This window comes from Labrus bergylta, chromosome 5 (assembly GCF_963930695.1).
Source record: "Labrus bergylta chromosome 5, fLabBer1.1, whole genome shotgun sequence".
Taxonomy (NCBI): domain Eukaryota; kingdom Metazoa; phylum Chordata; class Actinopteri; order Labriformes; family Labridae; genus Labrus; species Labrus bergylta.
In genome coordinates, this window is record NC_089199.1 from 27,125,842 (window position 1) to 27,142,747 (window position 16,906).

At 39.8% G+C, this 16,906-nt stretch overlaps 2 protein-coding genes across 2 annotated transcripts; one reads left to right on the top strand and one right to left on the bottom strand.

The window, feature by feature from the left end:
- Positions 1-450: 450 nt before the first annotated feature.
- p3h1 (prolyl 3-hydroxylase 1) lies at positions 451-12,747 on the bottom strand. Its single transcript, XM_020632738.3, has 14 exons — positions 11,852-12,747; positions 9,174-9,326; positions 8,362-8,551; positions 8,124-8,255; positions 7,243-7,382; positions 5,567-5,656; positions 4,806-4,858; positions 4,430-4,703; positions 3,056-3,151; positions 2,767-2,917; positions 2,359-2,476; positions 2,136-2,211; positions 1,872-2,012; positions 451-1,453 (listed from the first exon to the last, which is right to left on the bottom strand). The coding sequence occupies exons 1-14, from the start codon at positions 12,311-12,313 to the stop codon at positions 827-829; spliced, it is 2,703 nt and encodes a 900-aa protein (XP_020488394.2). The 5' UTR covers positions 12,314-12,747; the 3' UTR covers positions 451-826.
- Positions 12,748-13,723: 976 nt separating this feature from the next.
- On the top strand, positions 13,724-16,199 carry c5h1orf50 (chromosome 5 C1orf50 homolog). The gene is made up of 5 exons (XM_020632745.3): positions 13,724-13,883; positions 14,349-14,464; positions 14,552-14,638; positions 15,159-15,290; positions 15,704-16,199. Exons 1-5 carry the CDS (start codon positions 13,835-13,837, stop codon positions 15,887-15,889), a joined length of 570 nt encoding a protein of 189 aa, XP_020488401.2. The 5' UTR covers positions 13,724-13,834; the 3' UTR covers positions 15,890-16,199.
- The last annotated feature ends 707 nt before the right edge of the window (positions 16,200-16,906 follow it).

Sequence of the window (16,906 nt, forward strand, 5' to 3'; positions counted from 1 at the left end):
TGGTGGTTGACTTCTTGAAGGGGAGGAATTTTAAGTTGACTTTGAAAAGCAACATGCACAAAGAAAACAGATACACCGGTGCAGGCTCACAGACACAAAGCTGACATGTTAGTTTTCCTGAGCAGGCTCTTCGTTCTATAAAGTGACGGTGCAGAAATGTGCTGAGCTAAAGGGAAGTCAGTACAACAATGAGCACTCGGGCTTTGAATTATTCAGGCTGTAGTCCAATCACAGCAGGGGAGCAACCCAGTTTCCCCAAATCTTGAAGTTCACTACCTGAGGATTACTCTTTAAAGTGAATTTGTAATGCTTTGTTAAATAAGCTGTGAGAGTGTGTGACAAATGACTGAACAATGCTTCCATCCTGACACCCAGTGCCGGCTGCAAGTACTGCAGCGGGCACAGACTGCATTCACTCTTTCTTCTGTTGTGAAAAAAAATCACTGCAAGTTAGAAACATAACTTTTATTTCATTGATTCACAGAGTGGATTTAAGTTTTCCTGAACAGAGATTAAATTAAACACCATCTATACAGACCCAAAGCTTTGCATGCCAAATAAGGACGTTGACAGTGATTTAGGCTCTCTTGCAGATTGTCAATCAACAAGTAATCAAGTAACGATGTCAGAGATGGCTGCCGTGAAACATCAGTGTCTCTGTCAAGACTTTTTTTAAACATAAAATCGTCAACCATAACCAGTGACTTTAAAGACAAAAAACATTTTATAGCTCAACCTTTCACTCTGTTTGCATTCAGCCACCCGCATAAAAAGAACTTGTAGAAAAAGCAGACACCACACAGACACAGTTGCAGGCGCTGTTTGATCACAGCTCCACTCTGCCTTTCTGAGAGTCTGAGGCTGACGTTGCATCAGCTTTGGCTTTTTTTGAGTCCTTCTTGGCAGCAGCAACTTTCACTGTCTTTTTTGCAGCAGGTTTTGCGTCTTTTTTATCTCCCTGCTTGGCTTGTTTTGTAACCGTCTGTTTGCCGTCTTTTTTGGTGGCAGGCTTGACTTTCTCTGCCGTCTTGGCCTTGGCTTGCTCTCCAGTTTTGGCTTTTGCTTTAGGAGCGGCTTTAGCTTTAGTGTCTTTTGCTGTTTTGCTGACCGGTTTTGCCCTTGCTTTGTCCTTTGGAGGGTCAGCTGGTTTGTCCACTTGTGGTGTGACTGGTTTTTGCTCTGCTGGTTTATCCTCTGGCTTTTGCTCTGCTGGTTTATCATCTGGCTTACTGTCTGACTTTTGCTCTGCTGATTTATCATCTGGCTTACTGTCTGGCTTTTGCTCTGCCGGTGTATCATCTGGCTTACTGTCTGCTTTTTCCTGGTCAGCCTGGGCAGGAGGCTCTGGTGTTGTCTGTTGCGGCTCAGGGGTGTCAGTCTCCTCTTTTTTGATGAAATCCGCATCCACAGGGGTTGAAAACATCTTCAGCATTTCCTGGGCCTGGATTCTCTCCTACGGCACAGAATAAGAAATATTTGAGGGGAAAAACAGAATGCAAAATGAGCCAATTAAGAATTAAAATGTCAGAACCACAGACAGATGAAAACCCGGTTCATACTGAATGAGATTCCTTTGATATTTCGAGGAAAACCGTAAGAGAAGGACAAACACTTGGTAATTTCTTCCACATTTATGGTGGTCAATGTCAGTGCAAATTACTCTTTAATTAAAAATAATGAGGTTTAAATTTGAGTACACCCTTTCAAAGCATGTCTTCCTTTTTCTCCTTTAGTAAATGCAGAGGGAAGGAACAAAGTCAATGTTGTGTTCCTACTTTGAAATGTTGGTGGAGATTTTCTTTACACACTCCTGGGTGCTCCTACTAAATTTGCAGATACTGATGCAGTTATAGTTCAGAAACCAGCTGTACCTTTTCCTCATGTGCAGGATCCAGGGTGAACCACAGGGCCACAGCACATCTTTGACCCTTGGTGACGGCTCGGACACCGTGGGGGTTCTCCTTCCCCGCGCCGAACCCCACCACCCGGCCACACTGCGGACGCACCTCAGCCTGTAGGACACAGAAAATACATGTTTAACATTCAATAGCAGTGGCATTTATTAGCACTTGTAGTATACATATGTTATACAGATAATAAAAAAAATAGTTTATGGAGAAAAACTGAATATTTACCGTCACTGTTTTAGCATCGAGCTCAGTGAAAATGAAATCTCCTCCTTCGAAGTCATCGTTTAAGTAAAGGATGGCACTGCAGGGAAGAGACATTAAGATGTTGGTAGGTGCTCTGATTCAAGGTTTTCTTGAAGCGGATAGATTCTGTAGTGCATGTGTGCATGTGTGCGTGTGTGTGTGTGTGTGTGTGTGTGTGTGTGTGTGTGTGTGTGTGTCTCCTCACCTGTAGTCCCTGTGTGTGTATGCAGGAGGTTCCTTTACACAATCGTTGAGCTCAGAGACCAGCAGACAGTTGTCCGCATGAACAGGATGACTCAGGTCCTCACGGCCCTCCTGCTTCTCTGAATGAACAAACATACAGGGGGAAAAGTTAAGTAACCTTCTTGACGGGGCATTTGGCCTAGTGGTTGGTTCGTGCGCCCCATCCACGGAGGTAAGTGTTACAGTCCAGGTTAGAATCCAACTCCTGGCTCATGTCATTCCCCATTCTTTCTCTCTCCTTGATTTCTGACTCTACCCACTGTCCTATATCTCCAATAAAGGCCCTAAATAAATATATTTTAAAAAATGTTGCGTAGTTGAAGGCTGTTCCACAGACAAGTTAACAGCAAACTGTCACTGAAACACTCACCATCGATGGCAGAGCGACAGACCAGGTGGGAGTAGGAGAAGTAGAGCGTAGTTTCCAGACGGAAGTAGGACTCCAACACCTTCCTCACCTTCTCGCTGAGGTCGAAAAAAAGACGAGCGCTCTTCATTGGAACCTTCCCCTCCTGTCCGAGCTGTAGGTGGGGAAGAGATGTTCACAGAAGACACAATTATGAAACCAATTTACAGTCACGGTCTTAAATAGGACATCAAACATCACAGCTTGATTCCTCAATACTTGAAGCTCTGTTTTATGTTCGAGGAGCACAGACCTTCACAGCATTCAAGACAGTGACTCCCTGGAACATCTCGCTGGGGGAGTGTGGGGAAGGGCGCCCCCTGTAGCCGTCACCTTTAAGAGCAGCTGTCTGGAAAATAAGCACTACATCAACACAATGATCACCATATATAAAACATATACAAACAATACTTAGACAGAAATAGGCAAAAGGTGACAGATAATCAGGTTCTTTTAACTCTGTTTTTTTTTTTAAACATGTAAAAAATGAAAAGGTACTAATTTATTATTTTAAGATTTCAAAATAATGACAACCACAGATTCCCTGCCTCAAATGTGAAAAAGAACTCAAATTTAGTGATTTTCATGTTGTATTTACATTCTTAAATTTTTGTAAATTAAAAAAAAAGCTATGCAAAACTAAACTTTATCAGTACAGACATTATTACTGCAACATATCACTTTAAGCTAACAATGTCAATTTCTTTATAAATTGCTGTTTAGCCACCTACACCTGAGGAAATGATTCGTCCCTACTGAGCTGGGAGAAGCAAAAAAGCTACAAGAGCTATGTAATAATTCTCTGTGAGCTCAGAAGGAGTGATTCCTTTCAAAAGTTTTTCATTACATTCTTTCTATCTGTTAAAATCAAGCTCTTATTTTTAAACAGTTTCTTGAATAATAAAATTGAACATTTTTAATTCATTGTTACAGCTAATCCACAAGTTTGACCCCTTTGACATTTACACGTCCCTGCTTTATATTTGTCATTGTCAGTTTTTGAAACACCTGTTCCCCTCAGTGTAACTTTGCTAAATGTTGCTTCGGGCTGTTCTCAAGGTGGATTGATGTTGGGTCTTTGTAGATAATATAACAATTAGTATGGTTGTTTTCCTGCTCTTCTGTAAAGTGTCTCGTGATAACAGATGTCATTTATATACAGTATGATAGTTGTGGGCCGAGCTCGGACCCTTGTGGGACACCACAAGATCAACTTGGACTTTTAAGAAGCGTTGTGAATGAAACTCTTGTCTGATCTAAAGTTGAACAAACATGTTTTATAAGCAGAGAAGATACATGTGATACAATTGGTGTTTTATTTAGCTCTATCCATACTTGATGTGTCACAGCCAGGTAGCATGTAGAAAACATATCAACCAGTCAGGGAGTCTAATATCATATCCCAATATGATAACAGTATTGGCACATGATTTGAACTAACTGTCTTATTACCTCGTAATCTGTGTATTTTCTTTTCATCTATTCACATGATGGTTTAATAATAATGTGACTTTGCATATCAGCCCGTCCATCCTTTAGAGCTACAAAAGAGATTTAAACACTTTTTTGTTTATCTGGCAAAAAGTCAACTCAAGTCGTGAGCAGCTTCTTTCTTTACATTACTTACATTTGAGAGGCGTTGCAGCTCTCTACACTCGTCATCACTGAGCACACCGTCCAGCAGCACCCGCTGAGAGCCGTTCATCAGCTTGGACGTCATTGTCACCTTGATGTCATCATAAACCATAGTGCCACCTGGAGGAGGAGGGTCAGCTTCTTGTGGTGTTATTATCGTGGCAATATCAGAAGAATCCTTCTTCTTCTCCTCAACCAGAGTCTCAATCTCCTTCATGAGGTTTCCTATTTCCTCTGTGATCCTGGCTGCAGTCTCTCTGTCCGCTCTGAGACACAAAGGTAGAATGTCAGACGCCATAATATCACCTTAACGATAAACTCCTCTATACACCCTATGTTAATGTGTGTGACAGTGTCTTTAATCTTACTTCTGCTTTTCTCTCAGTTTCTTAGGCATGACATCTTCAGGGGTCCAAGTGTCCTGATTACAAAATGACAGTTAAAGAACAAGTCAAATACTTCCCACTCCATCAAGTTGAGGTACAAGGTCCACATTAAAGACTTTTTTATTATTTCAAGATAAAAGTTGTAAATTTACGAGGATAAAGTTGTAAATTTATGCTATAAAATTCGTAAATCGATTTAAATTAGCTATGGTATTATTATTCTGACAGGTTTTTATCAGAGGAGCGGCCATCCGCCTGCGCAAAAATGATGAAATGAGAACCCGTAAAGCCATTTCCTTTGCCACTAAAGAGACAATTTACTGCACGTCAGTGTAGTTCTTTCTTTGGAAAAGTTTCTTGCAGTATCTTTTTAGGGTCCTGATACTCAAAACATTGTGATGCAGAAGATGTACCAAAAGTTGAAGTATTTCCTTATTTGTGAAACCGATACTAAAGTATAACTTCACAAGATGCTAATTTTTGTACAAGCTGCTGCTCTTCTGATATGACAGACTAAAATAATGACTTTTTTCTCGTATAGTTACGACTTTATTATCGTAAATGTATGACTTTATTCTCTTACGACTTTATTCTTATACATTTCCAAGTTTATTCTCATAAATGTATGATTTAAATCTCAAAATCTCAGATTTTATCCCCCCTTAATGTGGCCCTAATATTCCGTCGTACTTCATCAAATGAGAGAAATGTGTAGGTTTAAAAGAAATGACTTAATCACTCACCGGATCAACAAATGTGATTCCAAAAGCTTCATATCCAAAGTAAAGCAGCTCTTTTTCCAGTATGGACTGCTGCATGTGCAGCTTCACCGCCTGGAGGTAAAAATCACATTATCATTGATTACACTCTTTGATAGAGCTCAGTGAGACATATCCAAAAGAAACTATGCTCAACTGTATTATCAAGTACAAACAACAGTGAGATTAAAGGAGATGTTGAGAAATCTCTGGTTCTGAGCGCCCTCTATTGGTGAGCAAACAGCACCCATAAGACATAAAGTTGCTCCCTCCTGAGTGATCTGGACAGAGATTGTGCATTAACCTTACATTGCAGCAGATGTATATCAACAGAACACGGGCTAATGAGTGCAGAGGACCAGAAACAGATAGCCGGTAATAATATAAGATAATAGTAGAGGCAGAAATGTTTTTTAAAATATTTAATATGTTATGATCAAGTGACTCTGTAGTTTAGTGTAGTGAGACAGTTAACCAACATGAACAATGGCAGGACCTTAAAACTACACATAGATACAGCAGAAATCAAGTCTATCCTCTTTAAATGTCTCTCTGAGTCATGACTGTCTACAATGAGTGAGAAGCGTGAGTCATGTTTACATGGACGGGGCGGCCTTTAGTATAAGTTGTTTTAGTCAGGGACAAGAGAAAAGAAGAGTAACATACTCACTGATTATTTAGATGTCACATGTTTTTAGATCTCGGTCATTCTGTGTCAATTTATGTGCAATCTGAAGCTATGAGTTAACCTCATAAATAACATTAGCCCGCTAACACAGTAATGCAGACCAAAGGACAATTTTTGCTCTTAATGAGGTTTAATTATGGTGTGTTCTAATTCATAACTCCTTCGTGGGGCCGCGAGTTGGAGAGGGGTTGGAGGTGTGCAGCTAGAGGAAAGCGGAGGCTTCAGAAATAGTGGAGGTGTCTCCAAACAGAAGTTTGTTTTGGTTTCATGCTGGATCAAAACGTTGCACATTGTTCCTTTAAAGAGAGGGAATTACAGAATGCAAAAAACCTTGACCAGGAGTTTACAATACTTATCATATTGTACCCCAAGGGGGGACATTTTGTCGTCACAGCTTTGCACAGATGGTACACAGGTAAACATATATGCTTACTTAGCACGGGAAGAAACACATAGACAATGAAAATGACTAGTATTTTTAATTAGGCTTGATATTGATAAAAACGACTTCACGTGTAGAAGCTGTTTTAAAGAGTGTTCTGTCATTCTCTGTTTCTGAGTTTCATTTCACATTTCATGTCATCATTATTTAATAAATTGTTTATGTATTTATCATGTTCAGTTTGGACCCTATAATAAACCTCAGCAGCATTAGAAACTATCACGATTTGGTATTGACAGCCCAGTTATCCCACTATAAATATAGCGTAAAATGAATATTAAGAGCCTGGGGCACATCAAATCTTACGCCAAGTAGCACATGTTTATAAGCTTTTCATTCCCTTCCCTTTTTAATATTGCCTGTGCCCCTGAGTACTTTGGAGTACGAATGGAGTTCATGTTTTCCGTCCAGCACTTTGCGGTTTATTTACTGTTGACAGCTATGGATTAGGTTAACACTCTTTTTTTAAACACTCACAGGGTGCTTCAGAAGAAAAAACACAAAACAAAGAGTGAGTAAAAGAGATGGTACCTGTCTGGCTGATATGGTTTGCGCCTTTTCCTCACCCAGCACGGCAGAATAATAAGCCAGGTTCTGGTTCATCACCTCGTCGTCAGGGTGGAACATCAGGAAGGTCTTTGCACACTCTATGGCCTGCTCGTACTTCTCACCTGGAGAGACATAAATGTAGGCAAGGGGGGGGGGGGGGGTGAACAGCTGGTATGAGGTCTCAAGAAGGTGATCAGAAGAGATTCAAGACTTTCTGGTGTGCATGAAGATTCATGGTTATACACAAGGTTCAGATTTAGCGCTCAAATTTCAGCTTTCTTGTCGTGGACAGCACTACTCAGCCAGTTCAAACTGCCTCATTGGTTGGATTATTCCATCAAGTTTGAGAAAATAACTATTGTTGTGACATCTTTTTTTTTCTCAGAGTCAGACCCCATAGACTAAATTCAAGAAGTGGAAATGAAACCATAGTGGAAATGTCTTAAAAGTGCATACTTTATATTGGATAAAAGATGCAACTCAAATTGATGCGACAGTCAAGTAACTTTTGGAAAAATTGACCCTGCTTCTTCGTTAAGGTATAACATTGAAATCATTTTGCTAGTGAGAGGAGCACATGTCAAAACAGCAACAAAAACTGCTCCTCTTTACCAATCTATCATCTTTTTTTTTTCAAAAATAAGAAAAACTTACCAAATATCTAAAGAGCTGTGGAAACTCTACAGAAAGGTCCTTTCATAATTTTTTAAAAAGCCTAATTCTGTTCATAATTTTCTAATAATGTATTACTTATCCTTTCATTGTCTCTGGCTCCAGGGTGTAATTTCCATTGTTGTCAAGGACATTGCATAAAGACATGAATGATCCCCCCGATCCAGACAGAAGAAGACCGACAGACTTACTGTTGTAGTAGGAGAACTGCAGGTAGTTGAAGTGAGACGGCAGGAAGTCCTCAAATGGCTTTTCTCTTCCAGCAGTGGAGGCCAACTCCACCGCACAGTTCTGCTTACAGCTCAGTACCTGCATGTAGTGGTCTGACACACACAAACACATTAACACAAACAAGAAAATCTCAATTCTCCACTTTTTATGTGAATCTTTTCTGCACAAAAAAACAACATCGAAGTGTTTTTCTCTCACCTGTCATGGTCTGGAACAGGTCGGCGCTGTACTCCATGTAGTTGTATCCATCGTAGTTGTACGCTCCCTCACACAGCGCTCTGCACTCCTTATCGGCAGTGAAGTACTCGCCCACCGCCACTTCAAAGTGTTCAGCCGCCAGGCCGAAAGAGTCGTCGCTGTAGAAGCTCTTTCCCAGCAGGAACTCCGCCTGACGAGAGAGTGAGTGGGCATCCAATGAGGTGGTCACCATCACAGAGGAGGCTTTTTGTAAACGAGCATCCTTTCAATTCGGCTTTCAAATCCGTCTGTACTCATTTTCTTGACTCCAACAACAGGAAAAACAAAGTGCACACAAGGCCCTTTATGGGATTTATGTGGTTTTGCCTTTCGAGACACTTTAATTTTCTTTTCTGCATTTTAAAGGAGGTGTTCGCTCATACAATTATCTCATGAAGTTTGTCATCAAGCTATCTCTTTCTAAAGGAAAATCCTGCACACTACTCTTGCTAAGCATCACTGCTATATTGGAAAAAAATCACAACATTTCAGTCCCTCTGGACCTTCGTCAAGTGCGTTCTTAACTTCATTTTCTACAACTTGTCTTTGCAGTCATCATCCCATAGGCCACACTTGTTATGTTATTTTAAAACTTTAGAGTTGGCCAGTTGCAGCATGACACCGTATGTCATCTTCCTGCAGAGCATGTAACAAAGAATCACCACATACTCAAAAAATATACATGAATTATATGGTGTTCCTCCCCCACTCAACCCTAGCTTTGAGGACAAAAAAATCCCATTAAAGTCATCAGATGAGGGGTTTGCTCTCACCATATGTGTCCTGGCCTCTAAATCTTTGAAGTCCTCTTCCTGTACTCCTGCCATCATCTTGTAGAACTCCAGGTTCTGTCTCATCTCCACGTGATCGGGATTGGCCAGGAAGAATGTGTGGGCAGCTGCCACCGCCTTGTTCAGCTTATTGATCTGAAAAAAAAAACACGGGTTCAGCTCATCCTCTTTGATTGAAGGTGTTTTAATCAGAAAGAGCCGATTAACCCTTACTGACAGGCGCCTTGGCAAAACATGTTTGCCAGATCTAAATTGTTTCACCCCCCCTAGAAGCATGGATTAAACTACAAACACAACCCTGTTATGACTGTATTAAGTTCATTAGCCAACATGCAACTGAAAACGACAATTTTAGATGCTTAAAAGCAACAATATCATTCATTTTAAGTTGATTATGTCCTCTTTGGAATAAGTTACTTACTCTCTTTGAACCTGTCACTACAGCATGTCCAAGAGCTAACCTGTATGCTACTTCTGTTTCACTTAAAGTTCCTGTAATTAATTTTAGCTGGTTATAAAACGGACTGAAAGAGGCCTCTATTTGACCTTTAAAAGTCAACAAGACGACAAATGACAGGACTGATAACTGTTGGCCAGTTGTCAGACACACTGAGTGACAGCATGCTGCCGAAACAACCTTCTTTAATGTATTCTACAGACTCACACTGAGTGACACGTCTGACTGTGCAAAGAGGGAAGGGGGAGTTTTTTTTCTCACTATGTATGGGCAAGAACAGCCAAGAGAAAAGAGGTACAACTTTACGGTTGTGAAACAAAATCAACGTAAAAAAAACCCAGAAAGTTCCTCGCTGGAGCTTTAAGTTGCTTGTTGCTGTTTGGTCTCTGGCTTAGTTAGAAAATCATTCTGTCGGGTTTAGAGCCGTTTACTGGAAATAATACTAAGCGTGCGAGTTAAACCAAACTGTAAATTTGGGGGTAAAACTAAAACAAAGGGCTGACAGTTCCTTCATGCTTTTCAAAATACAAAGTAATTTCAATATATAATGCGTGCATTGCTTTTTAATTGCATTATACTTAACAGACCCTGGTCTTTTTTTTGCTAACTTTGTTACTCACAAGTTGCTGTTTGAAGTTATAGGCAGCAAGCATACAGTGGGTGACTTCAGAGCTTTAGGAGAGGATTGAGTGTTAATTAAAAGTGTACAGAGGGAGGTCAAACCTACACCAGGGTCTGAATCCCACTTCTATTTAAACTACATAGTCATTAGTCAATTGTCCATAATATCAGGATTTGACTTTTTTTTTTGTCAAATGAACCTGACTAAACTGAAACTAAACGAAATCACTTTAGAGATACTTTACGCTGTCGAAAAAAATGAGCAAGCCAATCAGGCCTGTTCAAGTAATGAACAGACCTATGGCTGCAAAAGAGTTCATCTGAGAGTGACATTTAAGAAGGCTAACATTATATTGACCTCTAACTGTGACCTGCAAGAGATGTAACCAGTGATGTAGTGCAGGGTACAAACAGGAATACAGAGTAGACACACTTATTTTTCAGCCTCTATAAGATATACCTACTTCTAAACCTCTGAGTCACACCATTGATTGATTGACAATATTCAGTAGTATGCTGCAATTTTTTCCTTCGATGGTGAAGGGATCATTGTCTCGACTTTGTCTCTAATTGGCTTTGACTAAAATGTAAGAGGAGTCCTACATGTCACTGTTCATAACAGAGGCCATTTATTCTCTGCTGGACGGGACACATTAAGCGTAGGCTTCTGCAGGCACCCCTACACCACTGGTTGTAACCACTCATTTCCTTCAACATAATCATACAGCAACTATTTTAGGGTTTTTTTTAGGTTTTTTACGGCTATAATTAAAACAAACACAAAAGAGGTCTTTTCACAACAGGGACCAGACCAACTGGCTTTGAGATTCAATCCAATGGAACTGATGCATGGGGAGTTTTGGCACACTAAGTCTGAGATTAAGCAGCTTTATAGCAGTCTGTGTTGTTTTCATTTTCAACGTCTTTTCTGATTCATGATTGAATTAAGGAGTTGTTTCAGTCATGCAAAGTGTGATATCTGAGATTTAAGATATTTCTTCCAGTTGCACAGATTTAAATTCTGCACCTTTAATATGCAGCTGCTTTTAGGTTCTGTCTGAAACTAGTGTTTTAGAATACAGATACAGCCTATGTATAAGAAGAATTGTAAAGCCTAATGCTAGAATATTGGCCCATCTTGCTATCCAGTAATAAGCCTGCTACCCCGATGTACCAACAAAGCAATAACTGATTTGCTTTTTTGCAAGTTTGAGCCATGCAGGACTTCAGTTTGAGCACTTGGGCCTTTAAACTGCTGGATCCCAAACATCGACGTCCTCACGTCAGACTACACACAGAGAAGCAGACTCCACCTTAAGACGTGGCACGGGAGTCTTGGTTTTTTTTTGGGGGGGGGGGTTGGGACATTTACAGTATCCAACTCCACAGAAACTCTGAGTGAACGTTTGAATGAGATTACAACGTGGATTTCTATGTTCATATTCATCAATGTGTTTAAGTAAGAAGTTGCAAGAAAAGATGTATCTGCTATGTGTGATGCATTGATTTGCTACAAATTGAAAACAGTGATCGCAGCCCCAGCTTTACGCGTGTTGCTTCTAGTCCACTGGAAACTTTATACCTTAAAATATGCCACTTGTAAGTAGTTATACGGGGTCCTCTTCTTAAACTCCAGCTCCACTTCTGCAGTGACTTCATGAAGAGTCGGTGAACCCAGTTTCTTCAACTCACAGGAGTTCACGCAGTCTGCCCGTTTCAGGATTTTCTGGAAGAAGCCCAGGTCCTCGACAGACCCGGCCCCCGGTATGGGAACTCCCGGGCCGTCCAGGCGCTGTCCGAAAGCGGTCTGGTTGGCGCAGCTCAGCCGGCACTGAGCCTTCACATTGCGCACCGTAGCTTTGTTCCGGAGAGCCTTCTCCATGTTCAGGATGACCGACAACCATTCCCCCTTGTTGTACGCGTCCACCGCCGTGTCGAAGAGGAAATCAAATGGCTCCAACACGAAGCGATTGCTCTGGGAGTTGTCCGAAAAGCACAGAGGGAAACTCAGGCAGACGCATGTGAGTACATAACGGAGCTCCATGATGCTGGAAAAAAAAGTCAGGGATCCTGCAAGCAGCGGGGCGGCGTCTGAGCCAGGAGGACTGCAGGAGCCGGTGAAGAGAGGAGGAGGTGAAACTTTTCTCCAGCAGCAACTTGTCTGGACTGGAGGTGGGATTTAAACAGTGGACCCCCCCCCCCTTCCCCTCCTTCCCCCAGAATCTCCCACATTTAGGTTTTATTACTACTGTCACATAAAACGGTGTTTTAGGTCTATAATCTGCAAGGAATGGAATGAAGGAAAGACATTTAAAGTCACATTTACTACCCAGGAACCATTTTCATTTTCCTTTGTCTCCTTAAATTGAGATTTAGAGACTTAGATTTAGATCAGTAGGATAGTAATAATAGTCAATTCGGATTAAATGTTAATAGAGGGTTAGTAAATATGCAGAGAAAAGATTAACTTGCTTGAATTCTTGTTTTTGAATGCGCAGCTCTGTTTGAAAGTTTGTTACCATGAGTCAACAATAAAAAACGAGACAACACAATCCTTATGAACTCAGTTTTGCTTTAATGTCCATTTCAGCCTACAGACATGTCATTTAAATGATTTGTTAACAGTGCTTTTTTTTGGCAAATTATTGTTCTCAAATGTAACTCTCTCTGCAAAAGCATGCAATGGAAATGCAACAGCTGTTTTTTTAAAATACAATAAAACAAGTACAGAAAACAAGCTGCTAAATACTAGGTGTATATCATTTCATAATCAACTAAGCCATTTAAAATGATGTCTTGAAATATAGAGCACCCCCCCCCCCTCCAAACTTGTAACATGTAACCTTGTGTTTAAAGTATCTAATCATTTTGATCAAGACAAATAACATTTGTCTGCAAAGAAAATATTGTTATAACACATTTTCATGAGAGAAATGAGCAGCTCTGTTTTCTTATAGGTAGCAGGATATGAAGGGGCACAGAAATAAATAACTCTGCATTTCTAAAAGCAAAAGAAAAAGTTTCCAAAAATCAAGTTGCTATCACATCTGAAAGTTAAAATAAGTAAATGTTATATTACATATTTCACAAAACCGAGAGCAAAAGTGTTTTAAGTGTAGGAGAGGTGACTCTCTCTTGCTGATAATGATTTAGGCTATTTCGCAAGACTACACGTTATTCTCTTAGTTATGACACATCTTCTGTTTTTAGTATTTCTACACCAACGCTGAGCTGCTTTTGGCATGCCTGACAACAAAACCAAGTCGCAAGTGGATTAAAAAATAAACATTTGAAGTAAAAATGTTGATTTTAACTCTAATTTATCGATATTGTATGTTCAATGAATTATTGTATCTTATAGATAAGTCTGCGCTATTTGTTTTGTTACATGAGCCAGGCAGAAATCAAGACAACCATTTTGTCAGAATGAGGGCGGAGATGAAGGACCCCTTGAACGCCTCTCGTCAAATATTTGCTGCTTATAAAACCAGCCGGGGGAGCGTCTTTAAACCGGTGAAAACCGACCGACAGTCGTGTTTTAAAGTAAAAGTTGAAGTCAGAGAACATGGACAGGACGGTCAGCCTCCCAAACCAGCCGGACAAAACCACCAAAGGTAACATTAAAAACTCTACTTTAAACACAAAGTGAAAGCTTTACAGCTCCCTGTGCAGCACACTGAGCGTTTGTTGTCATTATTGTCATTATGCATGTTTGTACTTACAATTATTATAACATGTGAATTATTAATTTTATTTGAACTCGGGATTTTTGCATTGGATTTTTGCTGCAATTAATTTATTTTGTTGTTTAAAATTATTCTCAAGTAAAGGCACAAAAGGTTAAGATTACTTGACAGGTGAGTTTGGTGTCAGGTCATGTTACTCTGGCATGGCTAAAATATGTTACAAGCTAAAATAGTCTCAGAGGATGTGAGATTACAGCAGCTGCAGTAACAGTCTGGTAGTAGTAGTTGTAACATTTGCAGTGACTTTCCCCTCGCTGATTACTTTTGTTTCTGTTATTAACGTGATGTAACCATACACTGTGTACATTGTGATGTAACCCTGTGTGTGTTTAGTAACTCTGGTGGAGAGCAGCAGCGCCCCCAGCGGGCTGGAACTGGTCAGCTCCTACCAGACACACAGAGTGGGAGACCCCATGGACCTGGTGTCCCTGGCTGCACAAGTTCAGAAGGTATGCACTGAGAATAAAGAAGAAAAAAAAACATTACATGACATCCTGATGTTAATTAATATAATTTTTTTAATTTTTTTTTTTTAGGGAGATGATTTCATTAAAGCCAATGCTTGCAACAGACTCACAGTCATCGCTGATCAGATCAGATACCTACAGGAGCAGGCAAAAAAGGTAAGAGTACGTACGCTGAGCGGGCTATTCATATGAATATTATCGTGATCGTATCACTACCATTTCATATGAATAGCATACACACATTTTGCTGTTAACCTTGTTTTTGCCAATACTTCTGTTGCATTTTAGCTCACCAAGACAGAATGCATGAACTGAAAGTTTAATCCACCCAAAAATCTACAGATGGAAACTAGCACTTCTGTGATAATCTGGAATTTTTACAGCTGTTCATTAATATGCACTGTCCCTAACAAATAAAATAAATAAAATAAATAAAATAAATAAAATAAATAAAATAAATAAAATAAATAAATAAATATTTTGGTGGACAAGATGTGTTTTATATAAAACCGTGTCTCAGAGAGAGCTTGTTAAAAATATCAGTGGATAACATTTAGATCTGACTTTTAGTATCATCAGCCATTCTGAAAAAACAGACTATAGAAATAAACTATTTGTAGGGAAAAAAGAAGACATGCTTTCTGTTCAGTAAACATTTGTGTCCTTCTCTTTCTAGGTTTTAGAAGAAGCTAAAAGAGATGCTGACCTCCACCATGCCGCCTGTAACATTGTGAAAAAGCCAGGCAACATGTATTTCCTCTACGAACGGCAATCGGGACAGAAATATTTTTCTATCATCTCTCCTAATGTGAGTGAACAAACTGTTGCAGATGCATTTATAAGAATTTTTTTTTTTTTTTTTTATCTGCCTTTGACATTATGTCACTCTGTGTTTACACTGAGTACGGCATATGCACAGTACCTGTTACTTATCTTCCTCTCAGGTTGAGACCAGCACAGATAACTGAACACCTGCGAGCACGTGAATGTTATGAGAGATTAAGAGGTGTTCAAATTCCATGTTCATTCTCAGTGAGGTTAGGGTGAGCAAGCGGCAAAAATCCAAGCCGTTCAGGAGGGATAAGACTGGTTTGTTTATTTTGTTTTGCAGTTAAAGAGAGGGTTTCTTATGGTCAGATAATTAAAGGAAAGTCAGTGAATTCTGAAGGAAAATACCACACATTTCACCAAAAGTCTTTTTCTTTTCCTTCTCTTCTAAAGGAATGGGGTCCAAGTTGCCCTCACACGTTTGTCGGTGCATTCAAACTTCAACACGACATGTCCTGGACCCCCGTAGACGAGGTGGAGAAGAGGGACTCGGAGATCGCCATCATGGACAAACTTTTGAGCCAGCAGACAGCTCTACCTCCGTACACAGGACCCAGCTTCAAGGGCCTCTCTGACTAAAGGAATACAAGGAAACAAGGACAATACTTTTTAAAGGACATGCAGATGCTGACTATAGTCTTAACTTTAATATACAAACTGACAACTCCATCGATGGACGCAAATCGCTGAAATCAAAACAGTGTCACGGTGACTTTCATACACTGAGTTCAGTGTATAATACATTACTGCAAGTTTTTGTTGTATGCATATAAACTTCTGATGCTGCATGTTCATCATTTCAACCTCAGGATGCTTTTCTGAAAATCTCAAATGTGGCTTCTCAGACAAGCCTTTGAATGGACGCCAACAAATAAAGCTTTAAAACTCCTGGCAGTTAGCCTTTTATCAAAGTTGTTTAACTTGTGTTTTAATGGTGATCTTAAATTAATTACAGGGATTAGATTTAAGACTACCCTGTTAAAAGTCCAGTTTAGATTCTGTGTTTTGAAACACAAAACACATACTGTCCGCACAAGATACTAACTTGATGTCATCTAACTTGTGCGCACACTTTTTCTTTTTTTACTTTTTGTGGCTTCGAGGGTTATGTAGTTTTGTGTGCCAGAAGTCATTTTATTCACTCATTCTGTTGGAGGTTGTGCATGCCCCGACTGAAGATCCTTATAATTGAATCATGTGAATGATTCAAATAACCCCAAATCAAGAAATTCCTCTACAGTAATTCACAAGGTGCCTCCAATGTAGTCAGTTAAATTGAATTTTGAAGCACGCCTTCACTATTTGTGCAGTGCCACACTTCAGCCTACATGTTGTTCCTGTGCAAAGCATTCGACCGTCTGTGGGCTGGCCGTCACCACCTGCCCGAATGTGCTGACTTGGAGAATAATCACAGATTTAATTTTGTGATGGTTTTCATTTTTATTTATTTTATTGACACGTTCAGAACTTCAAAATTATTTTTACAGTCTATGTTCAGAACATACAACAAATACTATTAAAAATGTGTGTAGAGGATAAACATAACAAGAGCAAAATACAAATTTAAGTTAAACAAAGTAAGACTATTTTATTTAA